Raw genomic sequence first — 22,092 nt, forward strand, 5'->3', positions numbered from 1 at the left:
AAATTTTATTTATTTATTTTTTTTAAAAATAAACCATTAGTCAACACAGATTAATATTCTCTATAAAAGAGCATATAATTTCAATTAAAAAATACTATTTGTTGCAGCTTCTCAAAGGAAAAATAAAAACAATCATCGCATTTGGTTACAATTATTTATTTTCAATTGTCCTCTTCGGCTCCAATACATGAGATACTTGATATATAATGGATTCAGTAATGTTCAATAAATACGAAGTACGAAACCTATCTACGCTAAATTCGTCTACGATCGATATTTTTCGTCATATATCGTCGATACAAATGAAACGGTCGGTAATAAATTATCGTAGGTAGGTAAGCGTTATTTTTTTTTTCTTTTTATTCTCAACACATTCTCTTTTTCTTTCTCCCTCTCATTCTCATTTTCTCTCTTTCTCTCATTCTTACTTTCTCTCTTTTTCTTACACACATACACACATACAATCATTACACATATATCTAACACGCAATAATTCGAAGCGTAAAACCTACCACGAATAAAACAAATCATCTTTCTTTAAAAAGATTCACAATTAGAAATCTCATCGTCGTGTTTTTTTTTTTTTTATCTACCGCTTCCTTATTACAAATTAATCTTTTAACAAGGAAACGTTCAAGCATCGATGGGAAGACCGTGTATGAACTACGAAGGCGTTTGTTCAGATGAAATCACGCGGAAATGCGGATCGTAAACTTTCGTCATCCCTGAACGATCTTATCTATCGTGAATGTATGTCGAGAAAGAAAGAGTAAAAATGAATATACGATCATTTTGAAACAATTTACCCCGCATCGTGCTACGGCCATTTTACTTTTCTTTTTTTTTTCTTTCTATTTAAGGTTCTTTTTGTTCTTTTTTTGGTGACAATCACAGCCCCACAGTTGAACAGTCGAACGAAGAGAAGAGAAAGAAATAGCGACAGAAATGATATACAGTGCTTATTTTTTTCCTTTTTTCGTCTCTTAATGGCATTTGATTTATTGCCATGCAATTTCACGTTGGAAGCTGTTTCTTTCGGCTCGATGTTAATACAACATTACGAGCCAACATTTACAGATTGCAATAGAAATCCGTTGAGTCATGTTTCACGGCTATGTTTACGATGTGATGAATTATTGAAGACAATTGGAGGAAATTAATTGGAAATGCTCGACTTTGTTATCGATTCTTTGATTTGTCTGAATTATCATGAAATACTTTATTCGCGCGAAATAAATGTTAGTGATTGATTCGTAGTTGCAGATTATACAGGCGCAAACTGAAAGATGATATATAATTACAATAATTTAATTTATTTGAAGTTAATGAAAGAATAGAAATGAAATATATTTATATTATTAAAATATAAATATAATTATACAACTTGTATATGACCAATCGCTGATATTGACAATCATTTTTAATTAAAATTTAAATAATTAAAACGTTTGCTTAATCTGCACACTTATTTTTACAAATTTTCAAATGATCTGAAAATTTCTGAAAACAATTCAGAATGCAACGAATCGATTTCACGAATTTCTGATTCTCCATCCCTCCAATAATTCGATCTATTCATCGTCTATCCCTTAACGATCGAAAATTCGCTTTTATTTCGTCGATGTAAGATTCACTCACGAGATATAAGACTAGGACACTTTGCTCGGACATGTATATATTAATATAGATATTAAGAGAGAAAAGATTCTTTGTCTCGAAAAATCGTCGAAACGTGAGTTGATTTTTTTTTCTTTTTTCTTTTTTTTTTTTTTTTTTTTTTTTTTTTTATTTTTCGAAATGGAAGATCGATTCACACGACCTGGGGTGAAAACAATCGACGTGTGCTCTTCGATTCCTCCTTGTTTCTATTTTAAATCACGTATTTAGAGCGAACGCTCTTCGTTGGATTGTCACATTTTTGGAAACACGTTTGAATACACATTGTTTGTGTGTGATTAAAATGAAAGAATAATTCGTAATTAACATTTGGAATACGAACTATAAGACTATAATTTTATTCTCGAAAAATTCTTAAAAAATTAAAAGTAAATCTTTATTAAAAAAAAAAAAAATTCTCGAGTTTCACGCAATTGTTATTCACCACTTGTCGCGATTAATAATATTACGCTTGTCGACGGGCTCGAAGTGGACATTTGGTAAGAAATTGATTAGGCAAAGTTTGAAAAATTCTCGAGGAAACACGTCTCGCACGACTTCTCTCTCTCTCTCTCTTTTTCTTTCTTTTTTCCTTTCTTCCTCTTTAATAGAATTACAAATAGAGAAAAGAAGATTCTTCTATACGACTACGGCTCGTGCACATTTACATCGTGTTCTCAATTGACCGTCTAGTGGATACCGAAATTTTTCGTCAGTCCCGAGAAAAAGTAATTTTTTTTTTTTTTTTTGTTATATAACAGCTACATTCATGTGTATACTTATGTATATTCAATATATATATATATAATATTTGTAAATTGCGTCAAATCGTTCGACGAATTTTAAAATCGCGGGAAAATTGCAGTCGTGTTAGTTATTTTTAACATCGATCAGTCGCAATAATAAAATGTAGAAAAATCTATATTTTATTTCCTCGCACTGAGTTCACGCACTGTTTTTTTATTTTCTCCTTTTTTAAAGATTATACAAGTATAGCTTCGAATAAAATCGATTCAGAGATAAAGATTATACGAATTGTTTTTTCTGGTGTATGTGTGTGTGTTGCATCTTTTTTTTCTTTTTTTTTTTTTTTCTTTTTTTTATTAACTATAGAAAGAATGAAATCCGTGAAAGATACATCAAGGAAAGATAGATCTAGCTATCTATGATACTATCTATTCAATGATCTATCGATGCTTTCTTGTCGATATTATTTTTAATTACTATAAGCTCATAAATATACACGTGTGTATATATATATATATATATATATATATATATATATATATATATATATATGTATATAATGTTATAGTAGAAGAGTTTTCGAATGAATTGAATTTTTTTTCTTCTTTCGACGAATACGATTTGTTACAAAGAGTTGTTATGATCGAAAAAAGAGGATCGAATAATTTCGTTACTCATTCTTTCGTATTAATTAATAATGCACTGGTAATAATACTTTTTAATACACGACCGAAAGTTTATCATATATAATGGGGGAATTTGTTTTGCGTGGGAGGTTCTATGAGCGAGAAGAAAATTTCAGAAAATTAATAAAGTTGGCGTTAAAATGGTGCGATCTCGTGATTTTCTATTTTCTTTTCTTTCTCCTTTCTTTTTTTTTTTTTTTTTTTTTTTGTTTTATTGTAGGAAGGCTTACGAATTTTTTATTTAAAAATTTCTCTCTTTTATCAACGTATTAAATAATTTGTTTCTAACTATTCGTCAGAATACAATGAATAGAATAGAATATATATATATATATATATTGAATTGTACGTACTACGAAAATTATTTCTATAGCAGTGACTAGTATATCTTCGCGTGTTTCTTTCTTAATAGACACTTATTATATCGATTCATATTATAAGTTAATTATTATAAGTTATTATTAGTTTAAAAGATTATTTTGTACTTCTGTTATTAAAATTACGTTATGAAATTCTCTTCGCTACATAATTTCCACTATTATAATAAATAATAAATTTTATCATATCATTTATAATTTCTTGAGGAAAGCAAATTATTTATAGTTATATCTATTATCTCGATTATTTCTCGTTACTAAAATTCTAATTAAAAGAATTTTCCAATACTTTCTCGATACTTGATGGTCAAAATAATTGAATCCTAAACATTAGTGGATTAAATCTAAGAACTACGTCGTCGTTTCTTCCGCATAATTGTCAATTTAAGAAAAAGAGAGAGAGAGAGAGAGAGAGAGAGAGAGAGAGAGAGAGAGAGAGAGAGAGAGAGAGAGAGAGAGAGAGAGAGAGAGAGAGAGAGAGAGAAAGAGAATACAATCGTCGCACCATTAAACACCAACTTTACTTTCACGTCACCTACGATCGAACAATCGTTCGACACGAGAAAAATCGTCTTTATACATCCAGAAAAATATCAAAAATCCCTTGTGTGAGACTTCGGTTATTCGCGATCATTCAAAAATCGGTACATTTCGAGATTCAACGGCGTCGCGATCGAATAACTTTTAAAAAATATACACACGTTCCTGTTTCATTTCAAGATGCATTTCATTTTCTTTTTATCTTTCTTTTTTTTTTTTTTTGCTTTTTTTCTTTTTTCTTTTTTTTTTTTCTTCTTTTTTTCATCGGGACCAAGTGTTCGCCAAAATAGACGTGAAAGTATAATTACCCGAAATTATTGTCATCGATATTTGTTCTAGAATCATTTCGACTAACGTAGGACCAACGGATACGACGAAGCATGGATATATATATATATATATCTATATGATCCACTAGATCATTCGAAAATGGAAAGACTACGATTGTTGAATATTGATTGTTCGCGATTTGTGACGCGATCGCCTTGTGAACCGATTTATTTTCTCAGATATTCGATCGTTTGACCGGATTAATTCGTTGAAAATGAATAATGATTCATCGGAAAGAAAAAAAAAAAAAAAAAATATAGCTCAAGATTTAGAAACATTTTTCTGACAAAATTTTAATTCTCACTTCTCTTTTTGTAAACTATTTTTGTCAATAATCCTAATCTAACTTACGAGTTGTCGATTATTGAAATAATGGATACTTTACATTTTGTTATCGGATAAAAACTGAAAGAGAGAAACAAGTTTTAAGGAAAGTTTTCGAGAAAAACGATCGAACATCTGATCGTTCATTTTCCAAAACAGTACAACGAATCACGACGTTTCTCATTGCGGATGTACTAATCGCAAAGCAGACTTTTTTCCCCACCACCTTCCCTTTTTTCTCTATCCTTTCTTTCGGCTTTTCTTTTTTCTTCCAAATAAAAAAATCCAGACGACAATGAAATATCGGTCACCGATAATGTTATTACACCACAGGCACGAAATAGTCCAATCAACAGCAGTTGTTGTCGCTATTCTTTTAATTAATCACGTAATAAGTATATTATGCACATACGTCTATATATATATATATTAAGATTAACATTACAATTTGCACTATGCGTACTTCTCGTTCCATTAGCGCCGGTTACGTGTTTTTTTTTTCTTTTTCTTTTTCCTCCTCCTCCCTCCCCTCCCCCTCTTCTATTTTTTTTTTTGTTTCAGAGCATGAACAACAGCCACAAAGCGAACGTCGTACGGTTATTACGTGTATTTTTCTTAATTAAAACGCGTATACAGGCATGGTTTTTATCATCCCCATCCCCTCCCCTTTCTTGTAAGTAAAAATTCTGCTTTAACGTTTAGAAGAAGATAGGCACAATCGATGGCAACGATCAGCTTTTTTCTTGGAAATGGTATGCGTGCGTGTCTCGCGCGTTGCTTCGATCAACGTGCGACAGTCATTGTTGTTGTTCATCTTTCTATGAAAAAAAAAAAAAAAAAAAAGGGGAAAAAAAAGAAAAATATCCTATGAAATTATTCGATCGAAATTAAATCGAGTATTACTACGAGTATTCACTTCTACTCGTATCTTTCAATCTAATCTATCTCGCCTCTCTTCGGTTTTTTTTTTTTCTCTTTTACTCTATTATTTTTTTCCCTTTCTCTCTAATTTACGCGACAAGAATTTTCATTCTTCTAAAAAGATTTCCATCCAGATTTTCTTTTTTCTAATCGTTCGAATCGTTTCTTTTTTTTTTTTTTTTCATTCTTAATTTTCTATTTCTTAAATAATTTAGCAGCGATCGATGATTGAAAAATGTCTGACTATATATATATATATATATATAATGTCGATTGTGAACGATGCTCTTGCGAAAAGAGACTTTTCCTTTTTCTTTCGTCTTTTTGTTTTTTTTTTTGTTTCGGAGAGATGATGGCTAAGCTACGAATTGAGGTAGAGTTACACAGTGGTAAATTCGAGACAATGGGTGAATAAAAAAAAAAAAATAGGGTGGAAACTACAAATATCGCTCTTCGATGAAACGAAAAACGATGAGATGATATTTTTTTCCTTTTTCCTTGGAATCGAATGCCAAGCTTCCGGGATTAATAATAACTCGTTAACGCCATAACGATCGTGGATGCTAGCGTATCGTCTCGTTATTCGTTTAATTTTAATTACTGTTACGATATACCTAATGATATTATCGATACACGATTACACTTATCAACTGAGCCACTATGCAACGACTAGAATGAACTATTACGTGTTACTACTATCACCACTTGTATTGTAATTTTAAATTCAATGTTTCAATACGAGAGATGAGAACTCCGCTTCGAATAGGAAACAACGAAGCCGATCCTAGGCGAAACTATGCTGCCAGATCTCGAACGCCACGATATCGATTTTTGATCGAGAAATATTAGAAATTGAAAATTATTAAACAAACAAACAAGTATAAACTTTCGTTGATGTTTGATCCTAAAGTATTCGAAACGAGGCGAATTTTTTCAAATTTCTTTTGAAAAAGCCTATAATATATATAGTAACCAATTTTCTTGTAGAATGCAAAAAAGACACGTTCGTCTATTGGAGAATTGAAAGATTTGTGGAAGAATTCACAGAATGAAGAATGGAAATCAAATTTAAATCACCTTATTTGAAACCTAATCGTGAAAACATTCTATTTTCCATTAGACGAGAACATTTGCACAAACATCATCATCAAGAATGGTCCTTGGTCGAGAGATGGTCAAATATTTATATTTATCTCTTCGCACAAGATTTATGGATGCAACAATCCAAAAATATCGATGCTTCAATGCAACCACTAATCTTGCATCCTTTTGTTTCAATTCCATTTGTCAGAGACAGCGAATCGATGCGCGTGAAACATATTCGTCAGAGACCCAGCCAAGACCGTCCTCTTTACAATAACCAGAACCTTAAAAACACACACACACACACACACACATCTCACGATGGAACGAATGAATCAAAGAGATAAATCGAACAAGAGGCTTGCTAAATACTTTCCTTACGATAACTAAAATCTATCGATCACTACCAATAACTATCGAACACTTTGACACTTATCTTAAATAAATCATCATCGACAGAGACCTGACCACCCAGTTTCGAGAATCGTTTCTACCTTCTGACTGAAATCATCAATCGATACGGTATGAACCTGCTCCCCTTCTTTCTTTTTTTTTTCTTTTCTTCTTTTTTTTTTTTTTTTGGATGAAACGAGAAAATTCAACGACTTAAACTCACACCCTCCCTTACAAAATACGTTTGTGCCGTTTTTATACAAAAGAACTTAAGCTTATCCCCGTTTAACAACTTGACCGAGCTCTATAATAATAATAATAATAATAATAATAAATAATAATAATAATATATACTTCTAAAGACCGCGGTTAAAGTATGATACAGAGTTTGTACAAACGCGTCGCGTACAACTTATTATAACAACGTCGTTTATTAAATGTCTTCCTGCGAGGTTACGCGTACGCCATCCGCGTAATCACACTCTAGGAACATCTCGAGGATCTCGATCGACGACGTTCCTCATCGATTAGAGGCGATTTTCTGTGAACAAGTTAACTGTAAGCCGCGCACTTACTTTAGATTTGAGAGACAGCAATATCGTTGGAGATATATCGATTGTTCGTAGACAGATTTTTTTTTTTTTGCAAATCGGCCGATTTCCCCCCTCGTGTTTGCGAACGGACATGTTTAATGCGTTGTAGAATCGTTGAGCGATCGATCGAAAGTACGACAGTCGTGAAAGGTATAAGATATAAGTTGACGGATGGTTTTGGAAATCGGCCGATTTCGATCAAGAAGTGAATCGCGTGGGCATACAGTATACATTCGTATGCACGGAATGACGAAATGGGTGAGCCGGGCAGCCAAGAATCGAATTTAATTCGATCCTTGATCATTAACGTGTCTTATCATTCACAAAAGCCTGAATATATTTATTATACGACGTGAAAATATATATTATCCTCGAATCATTATCATCATTATCAAAATTCTCAAGATTGTCGATCCAAATGTTCAAAATAAAAAAAAAAAAAAAAAAAAAGAGAATGTTTCCAACATTCAATTGTATCCCATAATACGTACGTGGCCGTATCAATATTTTATACGATCTTCCTCTGATCGATGAGGAAGAGCCGATCGATACATCCGGTTTATAGATTATTATACTGAATATCGTTATTGCAATGGCTATATACTATTTATTCCTCACGAACAAAACCTCACGACTTTGCGAATCATCGACCACGTATATCTACGTATATCTATTATTCGCGTATAATCCTGTGTGTGGTCGGTACAGTATTACATTCTTTGTGCCAACTCTGTATAACACATATACAGAATCGATCTTCTATATATATATATATATATATACATATTTATGTATAAGTATATACGTACACATACACATATATACATATATATATATATATATACTTGTAAATACGAGAAATGCATGACTGGTCGACGTTTAGCTCGCGTTATACTTATACGGCTCTATGTACAAACGATTCTTGCGGTTTTTACTCGTCGCCTGTTGAACGCACAAGTTCAACGTATTAATTAACGTATTAAGTAACGTTTATGATCGTGTAATTCGTTATTTATATGATGAAATGGTTTGATCCTTTCGCGAAAGCGTGATTATATTTTTTCTTTTCCCCCTTCTAATTATTCTTATTTTACGTATTAATTTATATATATATATATTTTTTCTTTTTTTTTTTTTTTTTTTTTTTTTTTTAGTATCTTTGGATTTGGCTTCGCTCCAGTCGTCGAATTTGTCCCGTTCAATTTGCGACCAGAGAATTTGTATTCGTTCGGAAGATCACGGGGACGATCGTTCGATCGAGCGGATCCGATTATTGCCTGTGACTTCCGGTTATTATTCGACCTACTTCTCGACGTACGAAGAACACTTATTGCGTTATATCCGGATTAATATTTTTTTACGAGATGTCTATTAAGCAGCAAAGTTACTCACGGATCGAAAATACAATTTTTCTTATCCTGGAGAAAGTATCGACAAGATTTCCGAACAATTTCGTATATTTTCAAATTGATTGACCCGCATATCGCATCTCGTGTACGAAAAGGATATCTAAGATTCGTGTTCTTCGTTCGTACAATTCTTCATTTCGAATAGTACAACATCTCGCGGTATTATATTAATACAAATCGAGTCTCGATGTTTCTTCGATATATTCGATCTCGTATCATCGAGACAGAAAGGACGAACAACGTTCAATAATTTCGTCAGCGGTTTCAAAGACGACTCTGCGCGAAAAGTTGCAATTGCGCGTTTCAATTTGTGGCACCGTGAACGAAGTTTCTTCTCTAAAAAAAAAAAAAAAAAAAAAAAAAATAAAAAAACCTCTGTCCGGTGTGGCTCGATTCGATCAAACGAGGATAATTTGTCGATCGATCGGGAGAGAATTTTGAAAGGGTACGCGTTTCACCGAGTCGAGCCAAGAAACGAGATTCCAGAACGATACGTAACGGTATACGCTCGAGCCACGAGATTTCGGACAGTGAGTGTCAAAATGGTGTCTTTGCCACAAAGTACGTCCCTGACCGCCCTGCTGCCGCCCCCAGGTCACCCTCAACGGACCGCCTCCTGCCCCTGGTTTCCTCAAGCCCTGTGTGTGTTTGTGTGTGTGTGTGTGCTCTTTGCGTTTCCTTCGAGTCGAGCCGCAGAAAAATTTCTTGCTTGCAGCGTAGTTTTGCTCCCCGTGTTTTGCGCGGTGTGTGTATAGAGCGGGTGCAGAAAGCGAAAGATCTGAGTTCGCGTGAAAAGGGAACAGCCGTCTCTCACCATTCTTTCTTCCGCGTGGAATTCGATCGACGTCGATCAGATGATCCTCGATCGGCAGAAAGTCGAGGAGAGCGATTTTCAGGAATCATTGTTCACGTTTCTATAAACGTAGAATAATTTTAATAACGCGATCGTAAAGCAAGTCGTTTCTTCGACTTGCCTCTCTTCGCGACTGTCTGTCGCTGCGAGACTAAAACCGAACCAAATCTCTCGAATCCAAACTAATCGGTTTCATTTTTATTCGTTGAAAACGTTTGCAGTTTTCAAATATATTATATTATTCGTTCGAAGTGGTTCGGCCCCTCGAACGGATCCAATTCCACGCTCTCGCATAGCAGACGGTCCAATTAATAAGCAAGTAGATAGATAGAAGTGTTGGTTACCTCGCCGGATGTTAAATAGCCAGATATCGGATTTAATTGCTGGAATATCGAAAGCGAGCGTTGACAGCACGTTTCGACGATATCGCGTGACGAATTATAAATTACGGAAAAATGCGATAACATAAGGAAAAATATCATCACGGAGTTTAGTTTAAATTAATCTAATCAAGGAAATTGATCTCTTTGAATATTTTTCGACCATATTTCGAGTTACATTGTCGTCTCATTGTCTCTCTTTATATATAAAAAGTTTCCGAGTGAAATAATCGAGCGAACGAAACGTGCTGTACTTTTTTTTTTTTTTTTTTTTTTTTTTTTTTTTATACTCTGCCGCCATGACAATCGCGTTCAATCTCGCGTCGTATGGATCGTTATGACTCTCTACGAAAGAGCTTCTTGTATAATAAAAAGCAGCGTGAAAGCGATTCTTAATTACGTTTCTAGCCGTTTCTCCGTTCGCATCGGAAACGTCCATTTCTTCTTCGATATGGCTGCCATTATTGCCATTGTCAATACGAAATTTGATCGTGCAAATCTTAACGAGTCGCTCTTGGAAAGAAGATTTCTCTCTACGATTCTGCGTTGCTCGTATGCCGCAAAAAGATCTAATAATAAATCTAAGAACGCGATGGCGCAAAAATATCCGAAGCAAATGTTTCTAAAAACGAGAAATATTGAAACATCGCACGTATAGATACTTTTACGCGAAATAACCTGGAAGCAACACCGTCCAACAGATTTACGAAGACGAAATTCCTCCAAGTATGAGGAATCAGCATATTCTCATTCGATCGATTTTCGATACTCGCTTCTTCGAGCACGATTTTTAAAACGTGCGCGTCCAGTTTTTCTTGGAATTAAAACTTGTTTTTGAAACAACGAGGGAAAGGACATTTCACCCGTTGGAAAAAAAAAAAAAAAAAAAGAAAAATCGACGTTTCGAGACGAATAATAATAAAAGCGAGGGAAATAAAATTTTAATCCTCGACAAATCATCATGGATCATGCGTGAATTAGAATTTTTCACAGCACACGATTTGACGCGTGCGTTTGTTCCGTTTCCTTCCTTTCTTTTTGTGCAAAAGCGTGTCTAAACATCATCCTCCCCTTTGTTTCGTGTCATGCCCCCATGGCAGTCACAAGAAGCAGTCTTCGAACCTCGCTTTCGCACGAGCGCGGTTGTGACTCGAGCCGAGAGGCTCCGTTAATATTCATTTTTTTTTTTTTTTGTTCCTTTTCTTTCTTTCTTCCTTTCTATTGTATTGAGCAACGCATATATATATATATATTTCATATATATATATATATATTTATATAATTTAACGTGTACCTACATCTCGCTGGGATAGCAGCTTGTGCTCGAAGCATGTTTAACGATCGAAGAAACGTACACGTCGATATATATCGTAAATTTAAAATTCGCTTCGTTCGAAAAGCGACGTTTCTTCGTCTCTCGAAGCACGAAACTTGTGTCGTCGAATACAAATTGAAGTGTGCTTTTTTTTCCTTTTTTCATTTTTGTAAGAAATTATCGCGCTTCGATCCGCTTATCATCTAAGGTAAATTCTTAGTTAAATCAGGAAGCCAGTCGATTGGCCCTGTTAGCACCGATAGTACGATAGACTTTATACCTTCGTTCCCCTCGTTCATTTAACGAAAATTACATTTACTTTTGCGCTCGTGTTTCGCCGCATTTTCGAAAAGTGAACGAGACACGAGGGGTTCGATTCGTCTCCGCTCCGATCTCACGAGCAGATCGATATTTTCGAAAAGTTTCCAACTTTGCTCTTCGAACAAAGATCTCTCTTTGTTATTCCATTTTTCCAACAAATCCATCGAAATGCAACGTGACTTCGAAAATTTCCTCTTCGAGGAGATTTCTCTTTTAATATTCGCGTTTCTTTCTTTTTAATCCATTGAAAATGCAACGTAACCCCTTCAAAATCAATAGGATCGATTTTATTATCAACAGAACAGAGAAAGAGAAATTTTTCTCAAAGATCGAAATCGAAAGCAGAAGGTGATTAAAAAAGAAAGAAAGAAAGAAAAAATCGAAAGGAGAAGAAAAGAAAAATCCCCTCGTCGAAGGAGGAAGCGTGGGGGCGAGACGTGTACGTTTCGTCGGGGCAGGCGAGGGTTCTTCCTAGAAAAGTAGAAAGGAGACCCGGGTGCGGCGAGCGTCCCCCTTGGCCCGTCGGGCCATCCCAAACTGTCAGACGGACGGGTCGCTGCCGGGGGCGGAGCCCGTCTTGCTGCCGTCGACACCAGCACCGCCACCGTCGCCGTCGGCGCCTGCACCCTCTCCGCCCCTGTACGGCGAGCCGCCGGCCCCACGCGCCGACAGACCTCGGAAATCCAGGTTGTACTGGAAAAGATCAGGCCCCCGAGATTAACCAGTGTTCAAAGCAAAGGAAAGGGAAGCGAGAGAAATTTTGCGAAAGAATAAAGTTACTTTTTTTTTTTTTTTTTTTTTTAAAGGATCGATTATGAATTATATCGAAGCAACTTTATTCTTAATTTCGTTGAATTATTGAATCAATTTTGAATCGGGCTAAGGGGTTAAGAAGGGGGTCGATACGTTGGACGAGAAGTATTTGAATTATTTTTTCATCATGTTCGATCGAATATTTTGTTCCGATTCGTTTTTTTTTTTTCAGTTTTGGGTGGTCAGAAGTTGAGTTTCGAAAAGATAGAATTGATACGATTATTATACGAGCGAAACAATAGAATCATGAATTCGAACGATTATAATTTCAAAATTATAATCGAAAGTTTCGAAATAAAATTGGTACGATAATTTTTTACCGAGATATCGCTGTTCGAAGCGAAACTCGTAATTTTCGATACTCGTGTATCTCACTCTGCCCTTGTCTCGGATCTTTCACTCAACCCCATTCATTGACCTGTCCCAATTTTGTCACTAGCTAGTGTTTTGTTTTTCTTCTATCGCTCGTACGCAATTCCAGGAAAAAATGTGGCACGCGCAATACTGTTGTGAACTTGGATCGATTGAGAGCAGATCGACGTAAAGTACGCGAAATTATTCTCTTAAAAATTATAATAATTTCTACTTAAATTCACAAATTGACAAAATATTCTCGTCCAACGATATCGATAATCGGTTTGATAATTAATTTAAATTATTTCTCAATTGAAAAAAATGAATTAGTCGGTTGTCGTAATTGTTAGTTAGACAACATTTATCATGAAGGGTGAAAATTGTTGTACTTGTACTCGCACAAAAATTGTTGAACTCGGGGAGAAAAAAAAAATCCAAAGATCATACAAGTCGTCATTCTAAAATTATTGAAAATTATTTTAGTATCACATCGAGGAATAAGCGTTATTAAATATTTCGCTGCTTTCGTCGGCAAAGTTATCCGAGGTTAATTGAAAAAAATAGAAAGAAACGAGTAATAAATTACAAAACACACGGTATTATTGTGTCCATTCCTGTAAAGATAGCTGTAAAAAAAAAAAAAAAAAAAAAAAAAAGACAGTAAAACCAGATTGATTAACAGTTTTCTCTTCAACAGTGCCGTTGAATATTGTCGAGATGTACCTTGTTAATAAAGCTCGTTCATACTCGTGGAAAAAAATGTCTGAAAAAGTGTGATAAGAAAAAAAAAAAAGAAGAAAAAAGAGGAAAAAAAACTCTTTAGCCAACTTATTAGAGCGATATAAAAAAACAAAGCCTACGCGTAAAATATGCAATATCGTGTGAAATAAAAGAAAGGAAAAATGTTCCAAGACGATCGATCAAACAAATGGATCTGACAAGAAAATATTTATAATTTTCAATATAATTATGTTCAATGTATTTACAATTGGTAATTGGATTTTTAAAAAAAATAGATGAATGAAAAGTAAGAGATCTAAACAAGATATAATCTATAAATAATTTAAGTGAATAATTAATACTTTTTTGAAAGTATCGAGAAAAAATACGAGATTTAATTCCGAAATATTTTCAAACTTCGATTCTCGTCTCGATCTCACCAAAAATCCAAAGACCCGAAAAATTCGATCGATCGTGAGGATCAAGGATGAAGAGCGACGAAGCAGAAGCGGGAAGAGAAGAGCAAAACGAGAGAGAACGAAAGACAAAAAATAAATGGAAGAGGGAGGGAGAAAAAGAAAAAAAAGAAAAAAAAGTAAAACGAAAGTCGAACCTGTGCAACGTAAAGAGCAACGCATCGCGTTGTGGCTTCGCGTGAAGAGCACACGTTGGCGGTGCAACGAAAGTCTGTGTTATCTCGGCAGAGTGGCGTGTCTTAGGTGCTGCAGCTGTGCCTGTTGCAGCTGCAGCTGCAACAATTGTAGATTCTGCAGGCAATAGGGAGCCTGCGGCCCGCAACTGGGGGTGGACGTGACCGGTGACGAGTATGGGAGGACGGATGGATGGACGAAGGAGGCCGTGTTCCTCGTCGCCGTTGTGGAAGTTGTGCTGTTTGCCAACGTGTTGTTGTAATTGAACAATTGGGGAAAGTTGAAGTTTGGACCTCTGAGAATGTTGTGCAACTGGGCGGATGTGAGGGGATGGGGTTGCACGTAGGGACTGGTGGACGGTAGCAATTGGGGGCTAACCGGGTACAAGCAATCCTCTTCGGCTAGGCCAGGCACCGTTGGGCTCAGCTCCACGTACTGCGGCATCGTGACATTGTGCTACATCGACGGATGCATGGAAGGATATATGTAGAACACTTGACGACTCTGTGCCCGCCTCTGCTCACTCTCCCCGAATATTTCTTGCGAGATAAACTCGTTCGATTATTGACGTGAGATTTCGAGTAAAGAATGATTATGAAATTGAGAGATGATTCGATGATCGTGAGAGTTTTTTTTTTTCTTTAGGAAAAAAAGCTATCGAATTGTCAAACAACTTGCAGTTGGAAAATGGGAAATATTCGCGGAGAGAGAGAAACGATCTTTCGTTACTTAGTAATATAACATACGTGACTACTTGAATTTGATAGTTAAAAATCGAGACATAGTATCTTCTACTATGATACGAAGCTAGCTACGATAAAAAGATACCTCCTCCTTTGTTCGATCAGCTTTAACTTTCGAACAAAGAAAAATATTTAAGTACCAACTCCCCGCATCGCCATTGTTAAATCTACTTTTTAAAAACTGTGGCAAAACAACAAAAGATAAGCTGGATAATTCTGCTTTTTCGAGCGAGAAAAAGAAAAATAAAGAAGAGAGAATGAAAAAAAAAAAAAAAAAGAAGAAAAAAACGCAAAAAGTGAAAAATCCTAAACAAAAGGCAAAATCGTGAAGTTGAAACAAACATTGGATGTGAAATCGACGTTCATTTTCCCGTGGATTAAAACAAGAAACGTGATCAACGTATCTTACCTTTGTAGCGCAGACGAAACACGTGGTGACCACTTTCGAAATCACGTTCATTAAATTTTTAGTCTCTTGTATCACGTTGTCGACTTTCGTAAAAGTGGCCGCCTTCCCGACCGTAGGGTTCTTCACGGTGAATTGAAGCTGTTGGACGTACGTTGGCACACGATCCAGATTTTCCAAAAGTTCTTTCTTGTGCGGCCCGCCTGGTACCTGTACCCATACAACATCGTATACAAACTTACGTCTCAAACCGTGTCGCAAGGCAAAACGTGCTCGTGAATTATTTTTCAACGATTTTTAAACGTTGCTTAAAAACGTTGTTTTGAATAAGAAGCAATAAGAAGGATGTATAAATCTCTTCGTTATCTATTTTTATTTCCTTTGGATTATTTTATAAAAATACTTATTACTTGTAAATATACGTAAGTTTATATATTATATAGAGATATATTTTCGAAAAATTAAAAATAGAACAAAAAAATTGATCTTTCGTTTAATCGTATGAAGTTATATTGGATACTGTATCGTCAAAATTATTGTTGTTGTTATTCTTCTTCTTCTTCTTCTTCTTGGTAAATTAAATTTTCTTCGTCTCTTCGAGTAATTAATCTCGAAATTGAATGATCGTTTTAATCGAAGGATTCGAATCTATGTATTTTTTTTTTCTTTTTATATATTTCTACATAGCTTGTTCCTGTATGAAAGAATCGTTGAAGAACACCAATCACATTTGCCCTGCGATATGCAATGTTTTTACATATGTAGCGTATTCGAATAACTCTTTAAAGCAATGCCTGATTCTATTATTTTATTGATCGACTAGTATTAAGAAAGTACTTTAAAATACGTATGTATATATATATATATATAAATATGTCTTGGATACTTATAAAAAATTGCATCTAGTAAATTAAGAAAAAAAAAAAAAGTATATCTTCTATCCGTCCTAATGAAACACAATGCAAGAAATTCGAAAAGAAAGTGTTAGTTGTTCGAGAATATTAGAGAGTGACTGTGTGAATGACAGTGAATTAGTACAGACCTTGCTGTTTTTGCTAGCTTCTCGCTTCACTATTAATTTCAAACTTACACAGGTGACACGTTTTTTCCCAACCAATTGCAGCTAAAATGAATCTTTGGAATCTTTGAAGCTTAAATTTTTTTTTTTTTTTCAAGCTCCTTATGCAATTCAAAACACTTGGAACATTCGTTTCCTTTAGAATTTTTATCGAAATCAAAGTGTTTAAATTAAAAGCAATCTATCTAACAACTAATTTTCTATTTTTTTTTTTTAGAATTAATTTCTAGAATTACGTTATTATACAGAGAAATTTACAAGATATTCGTTTCCTTATTGAAGAGATAGAATAAAATTTCATTTTAGCCGATTTTAGCGAACGAGATAAACGAAAAGCGAAAAGTGAAGAATAGTGAAATTTGAAGAAGCTTGCAAAAACTGAGACATTAATAGTCATGCCCCAGATAGTGGAAGGAGGGGGACCACAATGCACATAGACGTCGTCCACAGACGGAAGCATTCCCGTAGCATCTAAAACACACCTTACTAATCGTACACAAAAAAGTCGTAAATGTACGTACACAAAATAGATTTTACCAACAAAATAATGATCATAGTTGATTTGTGGTGGTGTGGAAGGTGAAATAGAATAGAACGGTACGGTATTTCTAAAAAAAAAGGTAGTGTCAAAATGACAGTAATATCTTCCTGTAAAACTTATATGACTAACGTAGTAATTAAAAAAAAAAAAATAATTCTGGCTACTTGATCGGATCATTGTAAACTCTTACGTAAGCTTTCTTCATTACTTTCAAACGTGATTTATTACGATATATGTACATATCTTTTAAATATCGAAATATCTTCTTTTTTTTTTTTTCTTTTCTTCAATTAATTCATTCTTCATCATTTCAAATTTCTATCACATGAAACCTGACACAAGAAGAATAATGTTGAAACATTTGATCAATTTGATCAAAGTATTTCTATCTCGTATACAAAATGATTACTTTTCAATTAGCCAACGAATACTGTTCATACATAGAACACGATTGCCCAGTAATTTACTTTACTGCCATATAAGTCATTATGAGAAATGGTCGCTCTTGGTGAAACGTGCTCTCTTCATTAGAAGAAGGGAATAAAAGAAAGAAGTATATGTACAATTAACACTACGCCATTCAAAGTATGTACGACTGTTTGGGATGAATCATACAAAAGGTGTTCAAACGGTCTTGCATAGCAACACAATTAATTAGTTTGCATATGTGGTTAAGTAGTTATGTATAAGAAGAGATATATATGTAGAGTGATGTATAGTATATATATATATATATATGTAAAAGAGAAATGAACGATATTTAACAGCAACTGGTTAAAAAATGATTCTCGCAAGAGCGGTGTATATATATATATATATATATATCAATGCAATGAGAGAACGAACTGTACAAGGCGAATCTCTATTAGCCCAACGAGGGTCTAAAGTAAAGAGAGAAAGAGTTACCTGGATGGAGGCATTCAAAGAGCGAGGGTCAAAAAAAGGGTATCATAATACAAGAATATATTACAAGGTTAGCGTATCTCTTTTTTTTTCTTTCTTTTTTTTTTTTTTTTTTTTCATTTCTTTTAAGAAGAGTATAGAAAGATCAAAATGGTTTCGGGTAAAACTATGTATATTCGGCCTAGCTAGGAGGGTCGAAAGGGCAGCAAACGTGTTAATTCGAACATGTCTAATGCTAATAATTCGCGCCCGAGCTACTTCCAATCCATTTGGAAACGTTACACTTCCATTGTTCTTCCGCCAATTAAATTTAATCACGTCGTCGTTCGCGTTGAAAAAACGCGATCGAATGAAAAAGAAAGAAAGAAAGAAAGAATGAAACAACGAAAGAACGAAAGAAAGAAAGAAAGGAAGGAAGGGAAAAGAAAAATCATCCATCGATCCAAAGATAGAAGAAGACACGTGCGTTCAAATTTTTCAAAGAGATATTTGAGATATTTCAAGGATTCAAAGTAGCTCTAGCGTGGCAATTACGTCAAAACGAAACTCAATTAGCGAAATTGAAGGAAAAATATCTCGAATATAGCAAGGATCAAAAAACTCGGAATCAAGTCCAGTATAGAATCCGTAATAATAATAATAATAATAATAATAATAATAATAGTAGTAGTAGTAGTAGTAATAATAATAATAATTATAATTATAATAATAATAATAATAATAAACAATGGGTAAGAGAGTATGATCATAAAAGTAAGGATGATGTAACACGTGTATACACGCGTGACGTGTAACAACGGATAACGTTTTACACGTTACACAGCGTATATACCATATAGGCATCTGAACATCAGTCCAATTAAAGAAAATGTGTATATATATATTTCAGTTTTGGCTCTGAATTATCTACGTTGCCTCGGCAATTGATACATACCTGATAGCTGAATTGTCTCACAACCTTGTACAATCTGTTCGCCTCCTCGGCGAAATACTCAGCTTGGGTGAACAGATCTTGGGTTGTCTTCAACGCCCCTTCCCCCCTCGTGAACTGGTACATGGAGAACGCCATCGAGGACATGTTCTTGGCGCGTTTCACTATGTCGTTGTTCTCCTCGAGGGCACTACCGCTCTCCTGCCACTTCTCCGTTTCCGCGTCCATCTCGGATGTGATCAGCTTCATCTCGAGGCCTGCCTTCGCGATCTTCGCCTGCTCCTCGCTGTCCAATTTCACCGGTTTCAGCGGCTTGCTCGTTGTTCCGTGTTTCTGGATCGACGATATATCGAATATATCAACGAGTGTGAACGAGAAACGAACGTCTGATATTTTTTGGAAAGGAAATTTCTGAAATTTTCTCGTCACCCGAATCATTGTTTCGAATATTGCGTTTATTCCGTCAGATGATCGTCGGTGTATTGTTCATATAAAATTGCTTTTATCGAAGATCTGAATTGTTAAAAGTGAAAAATTATTGACACTCACTCCAGGCCGTGGCAATGACATGTAAACTTGTTTCTCCGGTCGATTTTGGTTTAATTCCAACACGTCTTTCGCCACGGTGGTCACATCGGTCATGAGCCATTGCCACATGTCGGCGAATACTGGAACGTACACGTGGATATTTTAGGATATTTTATATTTTAAAGAGAGAGTAAGAGTAATGTTTGAAGGGATTACAATATCGGTTAATTAATTTACCTTCCAAATTTTCCTTGGCGATTTTACTCGTAGGATGTCTCGCCAAAGTGTACGCCGCTGTCACCACTTGGGGGCCGTATATTCTCAAGTTAATTTCAGTGAACTTCGCCGAAACTTGCAACGATTCCGAGAGTGCGACGTGTCTCAGCATTTTGCACACCTATCAATCGATAACGGTCAAATTATTAAATATCGTTTAAAAATAGAATTCTCAGAGAAACAAAAAATCTTTCGTTTACACTCAAATCGCATTACATATTGAAATAAAAATTTTTAAATTTTAAAAAGAGTGGAAAACAAATTAAAATAATTCGTATGTATTTACGAATTTAAAAGAATTTAAATTTTGTGAATACACTCGCCTCGAGAATGTGTTCAATGTATTCGCGAAATTTCTCGTTGCTCTCTTGAAGAAGGTATCTGTCATTGGCCAGAGCGACGTTCCTGATCGTTGACACAAGTTCCTGACCCGCTTTAGTTACCTGTCCAAGATCAGCCGCTTGTTCCATTGTGGTCGTGCACAGCTGCTGGCGAAGATCCCTGGTGGTACGTAACACTCCCAGAACGGCTTGCTCCATTTCAGAACTCGGAGACCCACCACCACCTTCGTAGTTCTAACACGTAATATTAATCGTTTCACTGTTCTCGCTTCGATATTCTCTTAACGACCGCGTGCATTTTCACGATTTCATTCGAACGAACAAAATATTTTATCCGCTTATATGCATTTTTACTTAACGTAAAAACGTGAAAACAAAAAGACTTCAACATTGGAATTGAATAATTCTAAATTTTATTTATATACAAAATTCTTTGCATTCTATATAAATCGATAGATTTCTTACTGTTAATTAAATTTGCTCGTCTCTCAACACAAGAGAAAGAAAAGAGAAATATTCTTACCATACTGTTACCAATTCGCAGGAGGGTGTTGAGTTCGAGTTGCGCCCGATCGCAAAGCAGAAGTATATTCTCTCTGTGCTCGTGGCTCGTGTATGCGCTGTCGGTGAAATCCTGCGTCCTCTCGATGACGGTGTCTAACGCGGCGGTGAGGGTCTCTCGACAACCCGGTCCTAGGAGAGTCATTCTTGTGGTTTCGACCAACCTCTCGAAGTGTTTCAACGCGGAGAACGCCGTGCTGCTGTCCCAATCCTCCTGCTGTGGACTCTGAAAATTAACGACCGACTCAGCCCGGATATTCACCCTCCTCCAAAGAGGGTGGTGGCCAGATTTACGGTATAACCTACTCTTCCAAATATTTAACTTCCCTCTGCACGAGAATAATGAAATTTTTGATTTATGATCCCTCTGATGCACGATAATCCCAATATATTTTCACCTCTATTCTATTACATTAACCCAACTAGCCTTTTTTATTTAAAAATACCACCCTTGTTTCAATTACTCGCTGCGATTTTATTATTATATTTATTTATATTTATTTTCTATTCATATTCCTTCGCAAATTGCTTTTAGAAAAAAATGTTTTAAAAAAGAGGAGGAGGAAGAGGAGGAGGAGGAGGAGGAGGATCGTTTCAAGCTTGATCATGCACGTGATAAACAATCTTTATGTTTACAGGCAGCTATCGAGATACCACGTGGAGCTTTAATGGCACGCCATAACTAAATATAGAGAGGCTTGGCCTAAGGTCAAGCATAGATACCGATCCCATTTAACCAAGGGTGCATTCAGCTATGCTGAATATGGCGTCGATTAACTATGCATTCTTCTAGTTAGCAATTATTCGCACGGGATCCTTGAACGTGACCGAGCACCTCGATCCATATTTCCTTTCAAACCTGCTCGATTATCGGTCAATCTGCACGTTATAAATTTTTCATTGGTACTTTATCGAAGGCTTTATCGAACACTTCCAATCGAACTTCATTGTGGATATATAAATCGCGCTTCGTTCGAGGCAAATAATCGTTACGAGATAAATTATTTTCGGGAATATATATTTTTTTTATTTAAAAAAATTTAAAAATTTGAATTGAAAATTGGAAAGAATCGAAAAAAAAAAAGGCATTAGAATATCGAATGCTGTTTAACGTTAAAACATATTCGAGGAATATTGGATTATTTAAATTTGGGAAATATTTGTTGAAAGAATTTTAAATTTTAGATTAAATAGAATCTAAAAGTTTGAAATAAATGCATCTATTCGATATTAAAAAGTTTTGACATCTGTCGATGAGATCCAATCCCCCCCAAAAAAAGGATATATAATATACAAAATATACAAACAAAATATATTGT

General features: G+C 35.1%; 1 protein-coding gene across 4 annotated transcripts in view; it reads right to left on the bottom strand.

Moving 5' to 3' along the window:
- Nucleotides 1-140: 140 nt before the first annotated feature.
- Nucleotides 141-22,092, bottom strand: part of alpha-Catr (alpha-catenin related) — an 80,760-nt gene continuing 58,808 nt past the window's right edge. For 2 of the 4 annotated variants that reach the window (XM_086908729.1, XM_086908730.1), the window contains 7 exons: nt 20,736-20,999; nt 20,195-20,446; nt 19,833-19,992; nt 19,617-19,735; nt 19,071-19,400; nt 15,618-15,824; nt 12,491-14,921 (listed from right to left, as the gene is read on the bottom strand). In XM_086908729.1, coding sequence (XP_086764855.1) covers nt 14,508-14,921; nt 15,618-15,824; nt 19,071-19,400; nt 19,617-19,735; nt 19,833-19,992; nt 20,195-20,446; nt 20,736-20,999 — 1,746 coding nt within the window. In that variant the 3' untranslated portion in view covers nt 12,491-14,507. Of the gene's footprint in view, nt 14,922-15,617; nt 15,825-19,070; nt 19,401-19,616; nt 19,736-19,832; nt 19,993-20,194; nt 20,447-20,735; nt 21,000-22,092 lie in introns of all 4 variants that reach the window. The other 2 variants (XR_015292235.1, XM_086908731.1) reach the window with 2 other exon arrangements.

The sequence above is a fragment of the Apis florea genome, unplaced genomic scaffold (genome assembly GCF_048593485.1).
Source record: "Apis florea isolate Af1SG1 unplaced genomic scaffold, ASM4859348v1 contig_3081_pilon, whole genome shotgun sequence".
In the NCBI taxonomy this organism is placed as follows: Eukaryota; Metazoa; Arthropoda; class Insecta; order Hymenoptera; family Apidae; genus Apis; species Apis florea.